Here is a 17,784-nt window from a genome sequence, read left to right on the forward strand (position 1 = left end):
AGCTGCCCCTGTTCCCCCTGCCCACCGTGGACCAGGCTGCTCTGCAGATGTGGACGTGGCGGTTGAGCGGCACTAGTTTCCCTGCATGTTTTCCATGGGTGGATGTCCATTTCATCAGGGAAGGAGCCACATTTGCCAACCTCCCAGGTCCAGGCAGGGTCCGTTGGGCCAGACTGGGTTTGTCACCCCAGGAACCGGGGCAGGCTCATTCCACAAGTGTCCCAGGCACGTCTTTCTCCAACTGAGCACTGACCCTGCGCTGACAGCTTCATTTTTCCTGTTTGCCTTTGTGGGTGATGCCCTCACCCGACTATTGGCCTTCCATTGACCTTGTGGTCGAAAGGACATAGCATATGCGTGTATGTAGAAGAGATTTTTCCCTGCGCAAGGCCAGGAAGGGTAATACTTGCTTTACCCAGCTGAATAGACAGTGTTCAAGGCCTTCAGCCAGGGCCACCACGGTGCACATGTGCGGGGGTCACCACTCACATGCTGAGGTATGCGGATGGCAGCCGATACAGCGGTGGCCCTGCCTTTGGCCATGGGCCGATGGTGTGCACGCTAGAGCATTTGTTCCCTGCATGTTGTGTAAGATGGGAGGGATGATCTGGGGAGTCATGCCTTTGTGAATATCCTAGATATGAACAGGGGGAAATGAACTTCATCCAAGTTTACAGGGTTGCCAGAATAGGTCTCTGAAGGACACTTAGGTGAAACCTGAGTGCCAGCAGGGCTTGATGACTGAGCGTCCAAAGTGTCTATGAATTGATAAACCCTGTGTGTGCTGCATGTTCGCGTCAATCTATTTGGTCCGTGTGTTTGCACTCAGCAAGGCACCAAGGCCAGTCCCGTGGAGAGTTGACGGTTGGGCGTGTACAGAGGGCAGCAGGCACCTAGGGGATTCTGTGCCTCTCCCTGGAGATCGGCTGGTGGCCGAGGGGCTGGCGGGTCCTAGAGGTGGGGGTGAACTGAACCTGTCCGTTTTTCTTCCCCAGAAGAGACAGGAGGAGAAGACACCACATGTCGATGTGGGAGCCACGCAGCAGCCACCTGTATGTGTGCGCCGGTCTGCGTGTTTGTGAGTGGTTACGTGTGGGTGCGGGGACACCGTGTCTTTGTCCTTGCCGGGGACAGAGTGGCACCGGGCGTGCACGTGTCCGCGTGGGCCGTGGCGTGTGCGTGTGCGTTCCGTGCACATGGTTTGTGGATCTGCCCCTCCGCACCTTTCACCATGTGCCTTTCTCGGTGTGCGTCTCAGGTATGTGACCCTGTGTGTAGTTTGCTCTTCCGTGTGGCCTGTGAGTGGACATGTGTCGGCGTGGGTTGTTTGTGCCAGTGGGGTGCCTTTCATGCGGGCACTTGTGGACAGTTCGTGTGGGCCCCAGTGAGGATGCACATGGGCACCTGTGAGCGTCCCCTGCACAGGCTCTAGAGGTGCACCCATGGGCGCCTGGGGGTGCAGGTGTAGGCGTCCACCCTCCACCACCCGTGGACGCCCACCCTGTGTTTGTGTTTCTTGCTGCCACGTGAATGGTCAGCTAGGCCTCCAAACTGAACTGTTCAGCGGTGGTTTTGAGTATGAGCCGCTCATGGTCCCTGGACATAGAGTCTCTTGGATTTTATCAGTGGTTGTGGAAGAGACCTCACCGCATCACCACGAGGGTCATGCCCAAACTTTTTGCAACTTGGGTCTGCTCCCTGCTGTCGTCAATCTCCCTTTAGTAGGACCTGCCCTTGAACTTCTCAGCCCTGGCTCTCCCAGGCTGGCATGGGAAACGGAAAAAGGGAGAGCAGGAGGAAGAAAGGCCTCTGACCTTGAACTAAGGGCCATTGGCGCGCACAGAGCGAGTACAGGTTGATGCCCTGAAAGCAAAGGGGAGCGGGGAGTGAAGACCTGGCAACCTTCGTACCACTGTCTGCAGGTCCTGGCCACTGGGACTCGGTCCTGGGCTGCCCCCACCCTGCCTCAGCTACTTCAGGGCAGGGATCAGAGCGGGAGACCCCACAAAACTGGGGGGCACCAGTCCAACCACCCACTCTGCCCCTCGCATTTTTCTGTGCTTCCTGTCTGCAGGTCCTGGGCTCTCCCATTTGCTCCCCCATCATGTGTTTCCCCCCGACCCCGTGCCCTGGCCGCCGCGGGCTGGTCTGGGCCCCTGTGGCCACCCTCCCCGGCCCTTGGCCAGCAGTTCTGACCTTGGCCTCGCCTTCTCCCCCTTACCAGGAGGGAGCGGAGGCGCCGGCATCACATGTCCGTGTGGGAGCAGCGAACCAGCCAGCTGAGGAGGCACATGCAGATGTCCAGCCAGGAGGCCCTCAACAAGGAGGAGGCCCCGCCCATGAACCCCCTCAACCCCCTCAATCCGCTGAGCCCCCTCAACCCGCTCAACGCGCATCCCAGCCTCTACCGGAGACCCCGGCCCATCGAGGGGCTCGCCCTGGGCCTGGGGCTGGAGAAGTGTGAGGAAGAGCGAGCCAGCCGCGGGGGGTCCCTCAAGGGGGACAGCGGGGACCTGGCGAGCGCCCTGGACAGCCAGAGGAGCCCCCTGGCCCTGGGCAAACGGGAGCCGCCCTGGCTGGCCCGGCCCTGTCACGGGAACTGTGACCCGACCCAGCCGGAGGCGGGCAGCGGGGAGGCGGTGGTGACCTTCGAGGAGCGGGCCCGGCACAGGCAGAGCCAGCGGCGCAGCCGGCACCGCCGCGTCAGGACCGAGGGCAGGGAGCCCTCCTCCACCTCCAGGAGCAGGTCCGCCAGCCAGGAGCGGAGTCTGGACGAAGCTGTGCCCGGCGAGGGGGAGAGGGACCGCGAGCCCAGGGCCGGCCACGGGGGCAAAGAACCCATGATCCAGGAGGAAGAGCGAGAGCGATCCCAGGACTTACGGAGGTAAATGCGCCATAGGAGCGCCCTGGAGACAGGTAGTGCGGCCCTCGTTAGGGGTTGTTCTTCAGCGTACGCCTTTCTGGACCTCAGCTTCCCCTTTTGTATAATGCACCTTTTGCGAGGTATGTGTCAATACAATAGCAGTGAGATCTGTTCCCCTGGAAACCAGGGCATCTCCTATTGGAGTGGGGAGGGCGTGATGGGCAGGAGTGAGCTGATGGATGCCACCCCGGTGGGCCTCAGCTCCTCTGCCTGGTGAGGGGGCAGACGGCGGGTGCCATGTGCTCTCCGGCAGGGCCATGTGACTTCCCTCACCTTTCCCTCTCGCCAGGCACAGCAGCCGTTTCAGAATCGCTTCCTGATGTGAGCAGCAGCTGTCTTCTCCTCTGTCTTCACAGGACCAACAGTCTGATGGTGCCCAGAGGCTCCGGGCTGGCAGGAGCCCTGGATGAGGCCGACACACCCCTTGTCCCGCCCCAGCCAGAGCTGGAAGTGGGGAAAGACGTGGCCCTGACGCAGGAGCAGGAGCCGGAGGGCAGCAGTGAGCAGGCTCTGCTGGGGGACGTGCAGCTGGACATGGGCCGGGTCAGCCAGAGCGAGCCAGACCTCTCCTGCGTCACGGCCAACACGGACAAGGCCACCACCGAGAGCACCAGCGTCACTGTCACCATCCCCGACGTGGGCCCCGTGGTGGACTCAACCGTGGTGCACAGTGAGGACACGGCCCGTCCCCTTCCCCCACACCACCCACACCCCCCAGGGCCGGCGGAGGCATGGTTCTGGAACCGTCCTGGGAAAGCTGCAAGGAAAACCCCACCAGTGGGATGGGCTCCTTCTTCAACATATGAAAGAATAGCAGCAGTTTTAGCCCCGTTTGCAAGAGAACTTGGAGAAGGAAATGGCAACCCACTCCAGTATTCTTGCCTGGAGGATCCCAGGGATGGGGGAGCCTGGTGGGTTGTTGTCTGTGGGGTCGCACAGAGTCAGACACGACTGAAGCGACTTAGCGACAGCAGCAAGAGAACTAAGCTAGAATTTTCTCACTCTTAAGTTTTACCCATAAAATGTCGTTCAGCCCGTGGCCCCCCTAGAGTCTTCAGAGAGTTCACATATGATTCTGTACCCCTTTGTCTATTCAGCTACTTAATTTATTTTGTGGATATCTGGTGGCATATTCTCTGGGCTGCCCCTCCCCCAGGTGCTCAGCCAGCTGAAAAGTTAGGGGACCACTGCTGGCAGGCGGGCCCACGTTGGCCCTGGTTCTGCTCAGCATTGTGGCCTCCAAAAACCCTGTCTGTCTTGAGGCCTCAGTTTATCATCTGTGAAGTGAGAGCGTTGAATGAGATGACCTCTGAGACCTTCCTCTGTGCTAACATTTCTTGAATCTTTTACTCTTATTGACTGTCTTTCTCCTAGGAGCTTTTAGTCACACTTTCTCTCACAGTTCCTGGAGGTGGTGGATATTCATCTGTGAGGCCTTAAAGGGAAACACATCCCCAAAGCACTTACCCCATACCCATCCGTGCCTGACCCCACGCCCATCTCTACATAACCCCACCACCATCTGTTCGCTTAGCACTGAATTGTGACCACAGGATTCCACTCTTGCTTTTTCCCCCCATATTTCTATTCTTTTCACGAAACAGTCCTCTTTCCCTATTTTTCTTTCTTTCACTGCTCTGTCTCCATTTCTTCACCTTCTCAAAGTGAAATACATCTCAAAGTACTCTTCAGAATGCTAGTACTACTTTATAATCTCCCATGTCCAGTAACCCCTGCTGTCTCGTTTAATTTTGTGCTCTAATAAGAAAGTGTTTTTGGACCCTCTTTTATGAGGGTCGTAGTAGTGTGTCTCATAAAAGAGGGTTGGGCTTCTGGTGGCTCAGGGAAGAATCTGCCTGCAATGCAGGAGACCTGGGTTCCATCCCCGGGTCGAGAAGATCCCCTGGAGTAGGGGATGGCAGCCCACTCCAGTATTCTTGCCTGCAGAATTCCATGGACAGAGGAGCCTGGCGGGCTACAGTCCATGGGGTCACAAAGAGTCGGACACGACTGAGCAACTGACACACACTCTTTTGAGACACAGTGTTAAGAAAGTTTGACCCTCTTCTGTTCTCATTCTGGGGCTAGTCCCTGACCTTGGTTGTAGGTAAGAGTGTTATCAGAGGGGTTTTGGACGCTTTGGATGACTTGCCTTTTGGAAGGACCTGGAAGGGGTCAGGACTTTGGAGGTTTGCTACTTACACAAGGCTCCAGGGCAGAACTGTTCGCTGAATGGGAATGTGGGAGAGGTGCCCCTGCCCGCTCTGATGGCCTCATCCTCTGCCACTCACCCCGCACTGGGCCTTCCAGGTGGAAATAGAGTAGAGGCCCAGCAACCCCTCTTGGTCTCTGCTTCTTCATCCTCTCGATCCTGGGAGAAGTCATGAATATTGCATTCTCATTTCTGTATCAATCAGGACTGGAACAAGAACAGCCAGAAGGGCAGCCACAGACAGAGTCATGGCTTCTTAAAATCTTCCATTGCAGTGTGGTTTCATTGAAAGGAGATAGAATTTTGAATTGGGAATGTATACCAGCTGTATGGGGCTTCCCTGGTAGCTCAGCTGGTAAAGAATCTGCCTGCAATGTGGGAGACCCCAGTTCGATTCCTGAGTTAGGAAGATCCCTCGTAGAAGGGACAGGCTACCCGCTCCATTATTCTTGGGCTTCCCTGGTGGCTCAGATGGTAAAGAATTCACCTGCAATGCGGGATACCTGGGTTCAATCCTTGGGTCGGGAAGATCCCCTGGAAGAGGGCATGGCAACCTACTCTAGTATTCTTGCCTGGAGAATCCCCGTGGACAAGGAGTCTGGTGGGCTACAGTCCATGGGGTCACAAGGAATCCTCCATGGCTGAGCCAATAAGCATAGCACCAGCTGTATGACCTTAGGGAAGGTCCTTGAATTCCCTGAACTTCAGTTTTCCCATCTGCAGAAGGGGAATAATAATATATGCCATTGAGGTGTACCAACGTGAAGAATGCCCTAAGTAAATATATACAAAGAAGCCAGATTTTAGATAGAAGTAAGTTTCTAAACTTTACAACAGAAACAACCATTCTCTTTTCCCTAGGGAAGCAGGATTGTTATTTATATGGCACAAAAGGCTCTCCCACCTGAAATTAGGGCAGGGGTAAGGCTAGGAAGAGAGCCTGGGCTTCACTCTGTAATTTAATAGACACCCTGACGTTCACAGGTACCTAGCTCCCTCTCCCACCTTCTCGTCCCATCCCCAGTGGAAAAGGAAGGGCACCATTCTGCATGTAGCAAGGTTTTTGAAGAGCTCCACATGTTCTTCTTGCAGTCAGCAACAAGACTGATGGAGAAGCCAGTCCCTTGAAAGAGGCAGAGATCAGAGAGGATGAGGAGGAGGTGGAGAAGAAGCAGCAGAAGAAGGAGAAGCGTGAGACAGGCAAAGCCATGGTGCCTCACAGCTCGATGTTCATCTTCAGCACCACCAACCCGTAAGACACCCTTCATTGCCACCTTCCTTTGGTGCTGGAGGTTTTGAGCCAAGATTTGAGCCAGGGCATGGGGATGGGAAGGAGGGATGAAGTCCTCCTGAGCCTTCCTGGTGGAATATGGCCAGATAAAACCTTCAGGGTGCTCACTAGTTGAGGTGGGTCATGGAATTAATGAGCAGCCTCTGAACTCTGTGCCCGTAGTCTAAAGAGTCATTTAAGATAGAACATGAGCAATGTCAGAGGAAAGGACCCTTCATCTATTCTTTGGTTAGTAGGTTGCAGGGAAGGTTGGGAAGGGAGGACATCTACTTGGGCTGTGTCACCAAATATTCCAGAGGTGGACTGAGCTGAGAATAGGAAGCTTAGGATAACTGGATCATCCATTGGCTGCCCTGCACATCAGTTTTGAAGTGGGTGTGTTCCTCAGGGCAGAGTCAGAGCTGTGAGATGAGGTGGGCACAGAAGAATCTGGAAGGTTAGATTCAGGAAAGATGGGATGTTGAAAGAGAAGCTGCCTTCGGCCCAGGAAGTGAGCAAGATGTATACATAGACCAGCTTCAGGGTCTCGGAAGACGAGAAGGCTTTCAGTGACCATGTGGGCAGTATTCTGGCATGGCCCTGGGAAGGAAGGAACCTGAGCAAAGAGATGTCTGGCCAACCGAGGCCAGGATGCAGTCAGTTTATAAAATAGTCACTTTGATCAGAATACCTGCAGCTTGGGAAAACCAGTTGCTGCTTTCATCAGGAATCTTAGAATCAAGGTCTGTTTTATGTTTCTGGGTTCTTAGGATTTTCTTGCTCTGCCCCAGTCTGTACAGTGGGGGAGTAGACCCTGAGGCACAGTGGAAGGCAATGTGTAGCCACCCAAGCGTGTGTCTTTTGATTCTGGCTGCTGCTCCCCACGGTGGCTCAGATGCGCATGCAGATAATGTATCTTGGCTTGCATACTGCAGTCTCTAACCAATCTGATTACTTTCCCCCAGTGGGGCTTTAAATCAAGGGTGGTGCCTGAGAAATTAAATTGTTCTCCCCACGGCTTCCTCTGGCCAGGGCCTGGCTGTCTGGAGGAGGCTGATTGTATGGGGGTGGGGCGGAAGGATGGGGCGGGAGGGAAGCGGGGCCGGCTCAGTGGGCTCGTCCGCTGCCCACAGGATCCGCAGGGCCTGCCACTACATCGTGAACCTGCGCTACTTCGAGATGTGCATCCTCCTGGTGATCGCAGCCAGCAGCATCGCCCTGGCGGCCGAGGACCCTGTCCTGACCAACTCAGAGCGCAACAAAGTGCGTGCACGGGGGCTCTTTGCCAGCCTCCACGGTACCCTGATACTCCCCTCTCCCAGAGCCTACCATTCCAACATTAGAGTGAACTAAGGAAGCTTCCTGGAGGATGGGACAGGCTTAAGAAATTGCCCAGTCCTGTTCCTCAGGGCAAAGTAGGAACCATTTCAAGACCAGCCCCCACCCCAACCCTAACTCCCGAACCATACTGCTTACCTTTAGACTCAGCAGTGGGGCCTTACCCCAAGAGCCAGCCAGGGCTTTGAAAGGGGCTTCCGTGATGGCTTAGTGGTAAAGAATTCTGCCATGCAGAAGATGCAGGTTCAATCCCTGGATCAGGAAGATCCCCTGGATCAGGAAATGGCAACCCACTCCAGTATTCTTACCTGGGAAATCCCATGGATGGAGGAGCCTGGCAGGCTACACTCCATGGAGTTGCAATACGTTGAGCACGACTGATTGACTCAACCACAACTGCTGCCATCCATGTGTTGGATGTGGAGTCTGACCTAGGGGCAGTTGGGGCCCTGCAGCTCTACATGGGGAGCTGAAACAACCTGTGGAGGCCTAGGATGGATATCAGGAGGGATGAGGGGGTGGGGAGGATTGGAACTGACAAAGATCCCAGCAGGGGAGAAATCTATGGGGCAATTCACACCCCAGATGTTAAGTTCTGACCACTTAACAGGGAGGGAAAGGCCGAGGCCTGGCCACCAGATCATGCGGCCCCAGCAGCATCCTTGACTCCTCTTCTCCCTGCATCAGTTAGCAGTTATAACTCCGAGCTCCTATTCTGAGGTTAAAATGAGCGGGCCTCGGGGTGGGCATGCAGGAGAGCCTGTGTTTGAGGAGTGTATGTAGCCTGATGGTCTCCACTATGTGTCATGCAGGTGCTGAGGTATTTTGACTATGTGTTCACTGGCGTGTTCACCTTTGAGATGGTTATAAAGGTAAGCGCCACTAGAGCACACCTGGACTCCGGGGCTGGAGGGGTCACCCGACTGCGCTGCTAGTACAGTGCCCTTCCCCAGGGCTGTCACCTCCTGGCCGATGACAGAACCTCAGTAAGGCCTCTGCGGACCCCTCCTCCAGCCTCAGATCCTGGCGAGGTCTGTCGTGGCAGGATGTGACCACGTGGGTCTCCTTAGACTGGCGCAGACCTGTGGGCATGGCCCGGGGAGGAGTCGGGTCCCTCCCAGGCAGGCAGTGGGAGTCCTGCAGGCGTGAGGACTGTTCTCACTTCCCCATCACACTTCCTGGTTGAGCCAGTGTCCCAGCCAAGGCTTAGGGATGAATCTTCCTGGCCTTGTATAGTCCCAGCCGTACTCACTGCCCTCCAGTCTGTTCCCCGCCACCCTCACACCCTGCATTTCTATCTTGTTCCCAGCCTCACCCATCTGGGCTTGTTCCCATCTGTGCATATGCGGTAATGCCTGGTGCTCTGAGCCACTAATGAAAGGGAGGGCTGTGGCGGGGTGCTGGGAGCCAAGGAGTGGGTGCCCTGGTGGCTCTGAAAAGGGCCTCGGGCCTCACAGTTCAGTGGGGAGAGCCCGCGGGGCTTGTCCTCCTGCTCTTCGGATCCTCGTGTGGGGTTGGGTTAGAGGCAATGACAATGGAGACACTGCCGTGCGGAGCCCGGAGCTCAGGGCCCATGTGACCAGCACCTTGGGGCTCATCAGTGGCTGTTCCCATCCTTCTCCTGCAGATGATAGACCAGGGCTTGATTCTGCAGGACGGCTCCTACTTCCGAGACCTGTGGAATATCCTGGACTTCGTGGTGGTGGTTGGTGCATTGGTGGCCTTTGCTCTGGCGTAAGTAACTCTTTTTCTCATCCGTTTTCTTTCCCTCCTTCTTTCCTGAGACTGGCTGATCTGAGGGCTTCTCCAGGGTCAGTTCATTCAGTGGTGCCAGCGAATACTGCCCTGGGAGTCTGCTTCCCAGTTGCCCCTCGACAGAGCTCCCGAGAGCCTTACAGCTTCAGCTAACCTGCCCTGAATGAGTAGGTCTGGTGAACGGAGAGCAGGGCGAGACTAGGAAGAAGTCAAAGGCCCTGGTGTTCCTCCCTTTGAGTTGAGATGAATGAGCCTGGACAGCACTCACCTGTGTTCCCCCATGGATTCAGGGTGGGACCAGGGACAACAGTATATCCTTGTGTTTCTTATTTCTGTCAATAAAGGATCCACTTGAAAGAAAAATGAGGCAGGTAGAACAGAGTTGGGGACCACAGAATCCTGGGCATGGGGAGATTCTCTGCTCATGAGCAGGGATCCCCCAGAGCTATTCCAGGGACATAAGAACCATGTTAATATGTGAAACTCCTGAAGGAAAGACTTTTCCAACCTTCCTTGGTAGCATACTTAGGAAAACAGTCTTAAACCATTCAGGTAGCTAACTATGTTCATTACGTTAGGGGATTTTTTTTTTTTAATCATTGAAAAAAAAATGGTTTTCTTTGAACATTGAAAAGAAAATGTTTCCAGGAAAGGGCTCTCCTAGCCCTCCAGGGTATAGCTAGGAAGTAGGCGTATTGTCAGTGTCTTTTCCTTCAGCTGGTGGGTAGAGGGCCCCAGAAGATGAATGACAGCCTTCTGAGCTCTGTCTGGACCTTGTTCCACTGTCTGAGTGGCTTCACCCGCTCCCAGTGGGACAGTAGAATTCCCTCCAGCCTCTCTGAGTAGAGGAGAAAGCCAAGTCTTCTAGGCAAGACAAGCTACACAGTGTGATGCGGCACAAGGAAGGCATGTGGGACCTGCTGTCATTGATGGCAGCTGCGAAAGGGAAGGAACAAGGCACCTCCATAGACTTGACCTTCCTGGTCCAAGTGGTCAAGTTTGGATCACCCATCCTACCTTCTCCCCAGACACTGCCAGCTTCCATCCCTATCCATTTTGGCAGAGAAAGAAATGGGAGAAGAGTTAAGAATGTTCCTCAAGTGACTGAAATTGGAGCGCTCTCTGTAGGAGAGATGAAAAGTCCCCAGGTGTGCTAAGAATTTTGAGACCTCCCAGAACCTGAAAGTAGAGTGTGTCCATTGCTGCCCCAGCCAGGGGTGACCCTCCAAAGGAGAACCAGGCTGAATGTGACTTGTGACCCTGAGCTGGGCTGGCCATCAGGACAACTCCAGTGTCCCTTGTCCTTATGTGCACCAGTGTATTAACTCCATAAGAGTCACATGGATTCACTCATGACCTTCACAAGGAAGCAAATGATTGAAGGCAGGAGAAGGGGATGACAGAGGATGAGATGGTTGGATGGCATCACCGACTTGATGGCCATGATTTTGAGCAAGCTCCAGGAATTGGTGATGGACAGGGAACCCTGGCATGCTGCGGTCAATGGAGTCACAAAGAATTGGACAGGATTGTTCAACTGAACTGAACTGTTCCCAAGGAGATTTCACGAAATCTGGTCCCTGTGTGGACTGTCAGAGCAAGATACAAATAAAAGCAACTCTGGCTCTGCTAAGGGGACTCCCAGCTCCTCTTCCTCCTCCTTCATGGAAAAAATTACCAAAGACTGCCTTTGTCCTAAGGAGATCTGCCATTTTTGTTAGAGATAAATCTTACCCTTCAGTTTTTAAAGTCAAGCTCCTGTCTCATTTTACCAATTCATTTGTGTACATTATTCATCCTATTGTTCTCTCTTGTTTTGATCTCAGTAAAAATAAGTTTTTGCTCTGAAGAAATAGATGACAAAGAGAGAGAAGCATATAGAAAGGAGACCACCCCATCTTGAGGAAGAACAGAGCTCGTTGGGGTCACAGGGCAGAGTGGGAGGAAGGGGGTGGGCTGTGGAGTCAGGAAAGCCCAGCTCCTCCACTTAGCAGCTTCATGACCTAGAGCAACATAGCAAGGTATTAACCCATTTAACTTTCATTTCTCATCTCTGACAAGGAAACAGAATGATGTGTTTCAAGCACTTAGCCCAGGGCCTAACCCAAAGTGATCAGTAAATGTGAATTCTCTTCCTTATGCTTCCATTCTCCATCACGTCGTGAAGTATGAATATGCAGCAAAATATGTTGATGCATAACGGATGCAAATAGTTGAAGATGAACACCAGCCGGTTTCCAAGACTTGGTTATCGTCCACACACACCTGGCCTGTGTTGGTGCCAGTGGGGAGGAGGTGTGTGTTAAAGGAAGGCTCTGTGCATGCCTGCCTCGTGTCCGCAGTGCAGCTGTCTCTCCTCCGATCCAGAGCAGTGATGATGGGCTGGAGGGGTGTCATCTGTCTTGTTCTTTCTCTCTGCCTCTTTGAAACATGGCGGTGGTAGCTTTGGTGCTGGCGGCAGGGGGAAGCCTTAACAGCCCCGGAGCCGAAGCCTCTCTGTTGGTCCTCAGACCAGGTACAGTGCAGGGGACCCCGGGATTCCTCTGGTTCTGGAATCCACACGTATGTGATGGATTGAGTATTTTGATCCATCGCTTGCTTTTAGTGATGTCACTTCTCAATTTTTTTTTTTTCATTTCTCTCCAAAGTGTAAATGGAACTTGCTCATCCTTCTCCATCCACACTCTCTCTTTTGTTAGCATCCTTCTAAGCTTGCCATGCATAACTCCTCTCCCCTTTCTCCTGCTTATGGGACACTCCCCATCTCCTCTGGCCTTCGTCACGCTTGCTGGGATCCAGGTAATGCTGTCTCTTGCTCATGTGCTCGCGTTTCCTAATTCTTTTCCCTCCCCTTCCTCATTAACGGCCCAGAGAATTCAGCTATCTCATCATTTCAGTAGGGCTAGCGAGAGTTTCCCCTGCCAGCAGAGTGAGGGCCTCACCTGGGGTAAGTTGACATCGAAATAAGTCCTGTGTCCCACTGCATGGCAGGGTCAGGGGCTCAGGCCAGCAGGAACCACATGTGAGTCTCTCTATAGGCTTGTCAAGGACCTTCCTCCCTCTGGATGCAGCTTTCATTGTCATTTCCCATATTTTTTCCCCTAGGAATGTCCACCATTCACATAACATTACTCCTGCCCTCTCTCTCCCCCCTTGAAATTGAATCTCGCCATACTAAGTATTCTGCAAAGGCTCAGTTGAGCAGGACCATGGTGATCGCCATGGTAACAGCTTCCCATGGCTCCTCAGAAGTCAGTAGTGACTTGGTATCCCTTCCACCACTGGCGGCCAGAGCCTTCTCAGAACCCAGCCCAAGTTCCAGGAGCAACACCCCGAACCAAGGGGAGAGAATGGCCCCTAGCTGAATTCTCAGAGAGAGCTGGGCCCTTCTACGGCAGAGGTATGCACCTGTTGCCATGTATGTTTTCTGGAAGCATATATGCTGTTTCTGCAGTGGCCGAAGAGGAATCTCTCTTCTCTGTAGCCATGCACATCAAGTGAAGGGATTCTTTATAATGTAAACTTGGCAAATTCCATGTGGGGACTTGGACTTTTGAGGAGGAGGGCACGGGTTTATTTTCTGCATGTGGGCATAGCAAGGGACAAGAAAATGAATGGAAAGATACCTGTGATAGCACCTTTTCTGTTCTTCCCCGTCTACTTTTACATTATAAAGCATTTATAAGAACACTCAGGTCTCCCTCCCTAAGCCCGATAACCTGTGTAGAGGTGGGCGGGTTTCTGGCAGAGGGTGGCTCCCTCATCCCACTGCCCTCACAATACCCTGCTTTCTTGGCCATGTGAAGACAGAGTGTTTGCCAACTATAAATGTCCTGACTGTGCCTTTTCCTCCCTGTGGTTTCAGGAAAAGTCTGGTGAATGACTAGGTCTCTGAAACCGTTCTCTTTCTTTTTCTATTTGAAAAAGAGGGTTTTTTTTTTTTTTTTGGTTTTTTTTTTTTTCTGTTTGATGGTTACTGTCCACCAAAAGCCCGGAAACTGCTTTTACCAGTCTTCCCACACCCTGTTGCCATCGCTTCTGCTTCCCATCTAGCTGGGTGGGAAAGCAGAGATGGTTCCAGCCTTGGCATTTCTGGGGATCTGCACACTGGGCCCCTCACTTTGGGGCACCACGTCCAGAGTCAGCTGCCTCGTAGGGGGTTCTTGTGTCCACTGTGCGGGTTGACTTCATGAGCCTTGTGGGATCCTGCCCAGTGACGGCACTGCTGTCTGGCCCCCAGGCTTCCTGTCGTCCATGTTCAGCGAAGGGCTTCCTGGGCAGGCAGTGGGCGTGGCCGCCCCTCAGGAGTGACCGCAGGGGAGGACGGGAAGGCTGTGATCCTGCACCCCAGCCCAGGCGCCTTCCCCTCGTCATTGCTATTGCTCTACAAAATGTTACTTGACCAGCTCAAGTCAAGTCACCAAGCGAGCTGGCCTGGGTTGGATTCTAAATAGTAAGTCTGAGGCTTATGATGGCTTCTGAACACAGTTTAAAAATGATCAGAATTCTGCTCCCACCTCTTCCTGGATACAGGTCTGTATATCAGTCAGAGTCATGCAGGCTCGTGAGCAGCTGAAAGCTTCCCATTACCATTTTCCATCATAGCAGGGCACAAGGTAAGGTCAGGACTTCCTGGCACGTAGAGGCTCTGGATCACAGCCGCACTTGGCCTTTCATTATTCAGTGCTTAGCCAGGAAAGTAAAACATGAGTCAATCTGCCTCTTGATGCCAGAAGGAATGGAATTCCCACATTAGCTTTTATTACATTCTTTTCATTGAAGTATGTCACTTTCTGACACTTGACCCTCTGCCCTAGTCTCTCAGATGGATAAGGTTTTTTGAATGCATTCAGAACCAGCCACAGCAGCAGAGCTTGTTCTGAATCCGTTCAATGAAATACATTAGCACAGACCATTTAGACTTGGAAATGGCACTCTGGTTCTGGTTTTGCATTTGAGGTTTTGTGTTTGTGGAGGTGGGAGTGTGCACATGTGAGAAAGGAGTGACTCTTTAGAACTGAAATGCTGGTGCGTGCTCACACTTGGCAGAGCTTGGTAACAACCCAAGTGACATTTCACCTCACACTTGCCTGACCCTTCCTCCTGTCCTTTGCAGTCTGCTGTGTCTAAGGCAGTCCTCTCCGACCTCAAGCTTTGCCTTCAGGGCTTCTTTCTTGACAGCCTTCATTCTTTTAACCGTGAAAGGGATGTCTCCCACAGGAAGCTATGACTACACATTAATCTTGGAGGAGGGAGAAAGGTGGACAAAGTCCTACTCCATGCCAGGAAGACCTATTTACCACTGAGCCAGACAGTTCATCCAGTTCCACTGCTCTGTGGAAGAGAATGAAAGATTAAAATTAAATTTAGCCATCAGGTAGCCCATTAACTGTGGATTTAGGATGTCAGCTGAGCTGGAATTGGAAATTTCCAGCCGTGAACAGATAGAAGGATGTTGCTGCTTGAGATTCAAGCCTTAGGAGTCACCTCGAGAGTGACTTTATCTGACTTTGTGCCCCAGCAGGGACTCTGAAGATGATTAATGGCCATGGGCTCTTGGGGTTCCCACTGCTCTATTTTATACCCTGGCAGCCTTACGTACTGGTTTGGGGAGGGAAAAAGGAGGGTCATGGTGGTAGCACATGGAGGAAATGTCTGAAAGAAGGAGATAAGTTCCCAATCTACCTGCTCTTGTCTTTAAGCCTCAGCATGCATGTTTTTTAATGAACACTGGAAAATGCATTGTCTGTTACAAGTGCCACTGGTGTGCTGGGGAACCCTCTGTAGAATGTGTGCTTAGGGACTTTTATCACATGGAGACAACGAGTGTGAACACCTAAATATCTCTCTTTATTAGCAAGCACAAATTGGATAGTTAGTTGGTTGTAAATAGGATCTCAGCTTGCAGCCACAGAACCAAGCAAAATGAAATGGTCCAATCCACGTGGTAACCGACGTTTGACTAACCAAACTCTGGTCCCAGAGCACCGAGTACAAGAAAGTGAGGCTTCACAGCTGTGGGAAGAGCCCACTTCTTCAGGATTAGTGGAAACTCATCACAGTGCCCTCCATATTTAAAAGTAGGTTTTAGAGTAATTTGGGTCAGAAGATTTCATGATGAGACTTGGGAAGTATCAGTTCAGATCATGTGACCTGCCAGCCATCTGCTTCATCCACACCCATAGAGGCACAGCCTAGCATTATGAATTAGTCTCCAGCTGAGGGAGTGTATGGGCTGGATTTTAGCTGGCACCAGTGCCTTCGTAGAAAGATCTACAGATGAGGAGTCTTTGGGTATGTTCAAATTATGAAGACTAAGAAGCAAGATAGATCAGGCCACTGTTTATCAGAATGAATAACAAAATCACTAGGCAAGCCTTTGGTGGTGCTAGTGGTAAAGAACCCACCTGCCAATACAAGAGACATCAGAGAAGTGGGTTCAATCCCTGGATCGGGAAGATCCCCTGGAGGAAGGCATGTCAGCTCACTCCAGTATCTTGCCTGGAAAATCCCATGGATAGAGGAGCCTGGTGGGCTACAGTCCATGGGGTCGCAGGAGTCAGACATGACAGAAACGACCTAATACACACACAGTTAGATGCTTTGCTATCTCTTGCTGCTTCCCAGTGCTTAGACAGAAATACCTTCCATTGAGAGTACAGTGCTGGTGTTTTGCAAAGGAGAAAGTTTGCAAAGGGCAATAATCAGTGGAGCTCATGGAGCTCACTGAGGTCCATATGCCAGAAGAAAAGAGTTACGCACTAACCACTTATTGTAGAGCTAGTGCTCTGCTCACAGAACAAAGAAAGATGACAGAGTCCCAAAGGATTTAGAGTCCCTGGGTGATCCCAAGAGATGCTGAGGTATGGGTCAGGAAGGAAAATAATCTCCAAATGGCAGTAGCTGGTCAGTGACAAGGTCAAAGTGCTGGATTTAGATGCCTCACATAGAGGACCTAGCCTTGCCATTGAGTACTAGAGAGTCCTGTTTCCAGAGGCAGGAGTGGCCAATGGGAAGGGGCAACTTCTTCCTCACTTCCATGGGGCTTTAGAATTTTTAAAGTGCTTTCACACTTTTTATTTCATTTGTCACTTTACAGTCCTGTTTCACAGTTGAGAAATGGATTGCCTGAGGTTTGACTAGTTTGACTCATTTGAGTAATAATAGAAAAACCAATTCATAAACAACTGATAAATTTTCATTTCGAGTTTAGGGCTTTCTGTATTACATTAAGTTCCCTTCTACCTCTTAGAAGATAGTTCTAAGTAGTTCTACTTCGTTCCAAGCCATTAACCTCTGTAAAGTCAGAGTGGTGACTTGGTATGGATTTCTCCTCCTCCCACGGATCCTCTGTCTCTGCCTGGAAACAGACAAGACCTGGTGGACCAGATGGAGAAAGCATTCCTGACCTTGTCCATCTTGCTATTTTATCTGTATCTTTTTCTTCCCATGAACCCTCCCAGGCCCTATACTGATGAAGGATACTAGGATAGACAGCTCAGTATTTGAGCTCATGAACTACTGGTTTCTTTTGCTGTTTCCTTCTTTGGTTAAAACCCTCCATTGGTTCCTATGTGAAAAGGCATTGTAACATCATAAATCGTAACACCGTAAATAAAAGCCTAGGTTTCAGAGTCAGGTGTTAAATAAACTTAGTGTTGTTAATTATTAACCCACCTTTGCTCTCTGAAGTTCTACTTGCTCATCTGTAAGTAGAAATTAAAAATAACTATTTAGGTCTTGTGAGAATTAAGTAAGGTAAAATATATTGTGTCCAGTATAGTGCCAAATACTTTGTATTATATTAGTTAGGAGTTATTATTGACTATGTAATACTAGTCCAGACACTTTAGCAAGGCTCAAGGCTTCTCACAGCATAACCCATTGGCCCCCTTATATTCCAGTACCCTGATCATTCCCCTAATGCAAGAGATTCCTTAAAATCCTGTTACTGTTCTCTGCTGGGCTCAGGGGAGGGCAGAGGACCATTCCACTTAAAAGAGGGAGGAGCTGTTCAGAACCTGGTGTCCTGGCTCTCTCTCCCACCCCCAAGCACCCTTCTATGAAAGAAGAGTCAGTTCCTAGCAGAAATCAATTTAAGTCCTTTGAGAAAGTATGGGGGGGCGGGGGGGGGAGCGCAGGGCGGTGAAGCTGAAAAGCAAGATTACGGTGAATGATGAGTGATTACACATGGAAAATCTGGAGGGCAGCTTGACAGTTGAGCTGGAAAATTCTCATCTTTTACTGATGAGACAAAAGAGAAACGTGGCAGTTATTTTCTGGAGA

At 51.7% G+C, this 17,784-nt stretch overlaps 1 protein-coding gene across 3 annotated transcripts in view; it reads left to right on the forward strand.

Annotated features, from left to right (window-relative positions):
• The window catches only part of CACNA1E (calcium voltage-gated channel subunit alpha1 E), a 330,655-nt gene that overhangs the window by 258,180 nt on the left and 54,691 nt on the right, over nucleotides 1-17,784 (forward strand). For 2 of the 3 annotated variants that reach the window (XM_065936984.1, XM_065936985.1), the window contains exons 19-25: nucleotides 996-1,052; nucleotides 2,225-2,884; nucleotides 3,280-3,593; nucleotides 6,228-6,387; nucleotides 7,539-7,668; nucleotides 8,556-8,615; nucleotides 9,371-9,477. In XM_065936984.1, the coding sequence (XP_065793056.1) occupies nucleotides 996-1,052; nucleotides 2,225-2,884; nucleotides 3,280-3,593; nucleotides 6,228-6,387; nucleotides 7,539-7,668; nucleotides 8,556-8,615; nucleotides 9,371-9,477 (1,488 nt within the window). The remainder of the gene's footprint in view (nucleotides 1-995; nucleotides 1,053-2,224; nucleotides 2,885-3,279; nucleotides 3,594-6,227; nucleotides 6,388-7,538; nucleotides 7,669-8,555; nucleotides 8,616-9,370; nucleotides 9,478-17,784) is intronic. The other variant, XM_065936987.1, reaches the window with a different exon arrangement.

The sequence above is a fragment of the Muntiacus reevesi genome, chromosome 5, assembly GCF_963930625.1.
Source record: "Muntiacus reevesi chromosome 5, mMunRee1.1, whole genome shotgun sequence".
Lineage (NCBI taxonomy): Eukaryota > Metazoa > Chordata > Mammalia > Artiodactyla > Cervidae > Muntiacus > Muntiacus reevesi.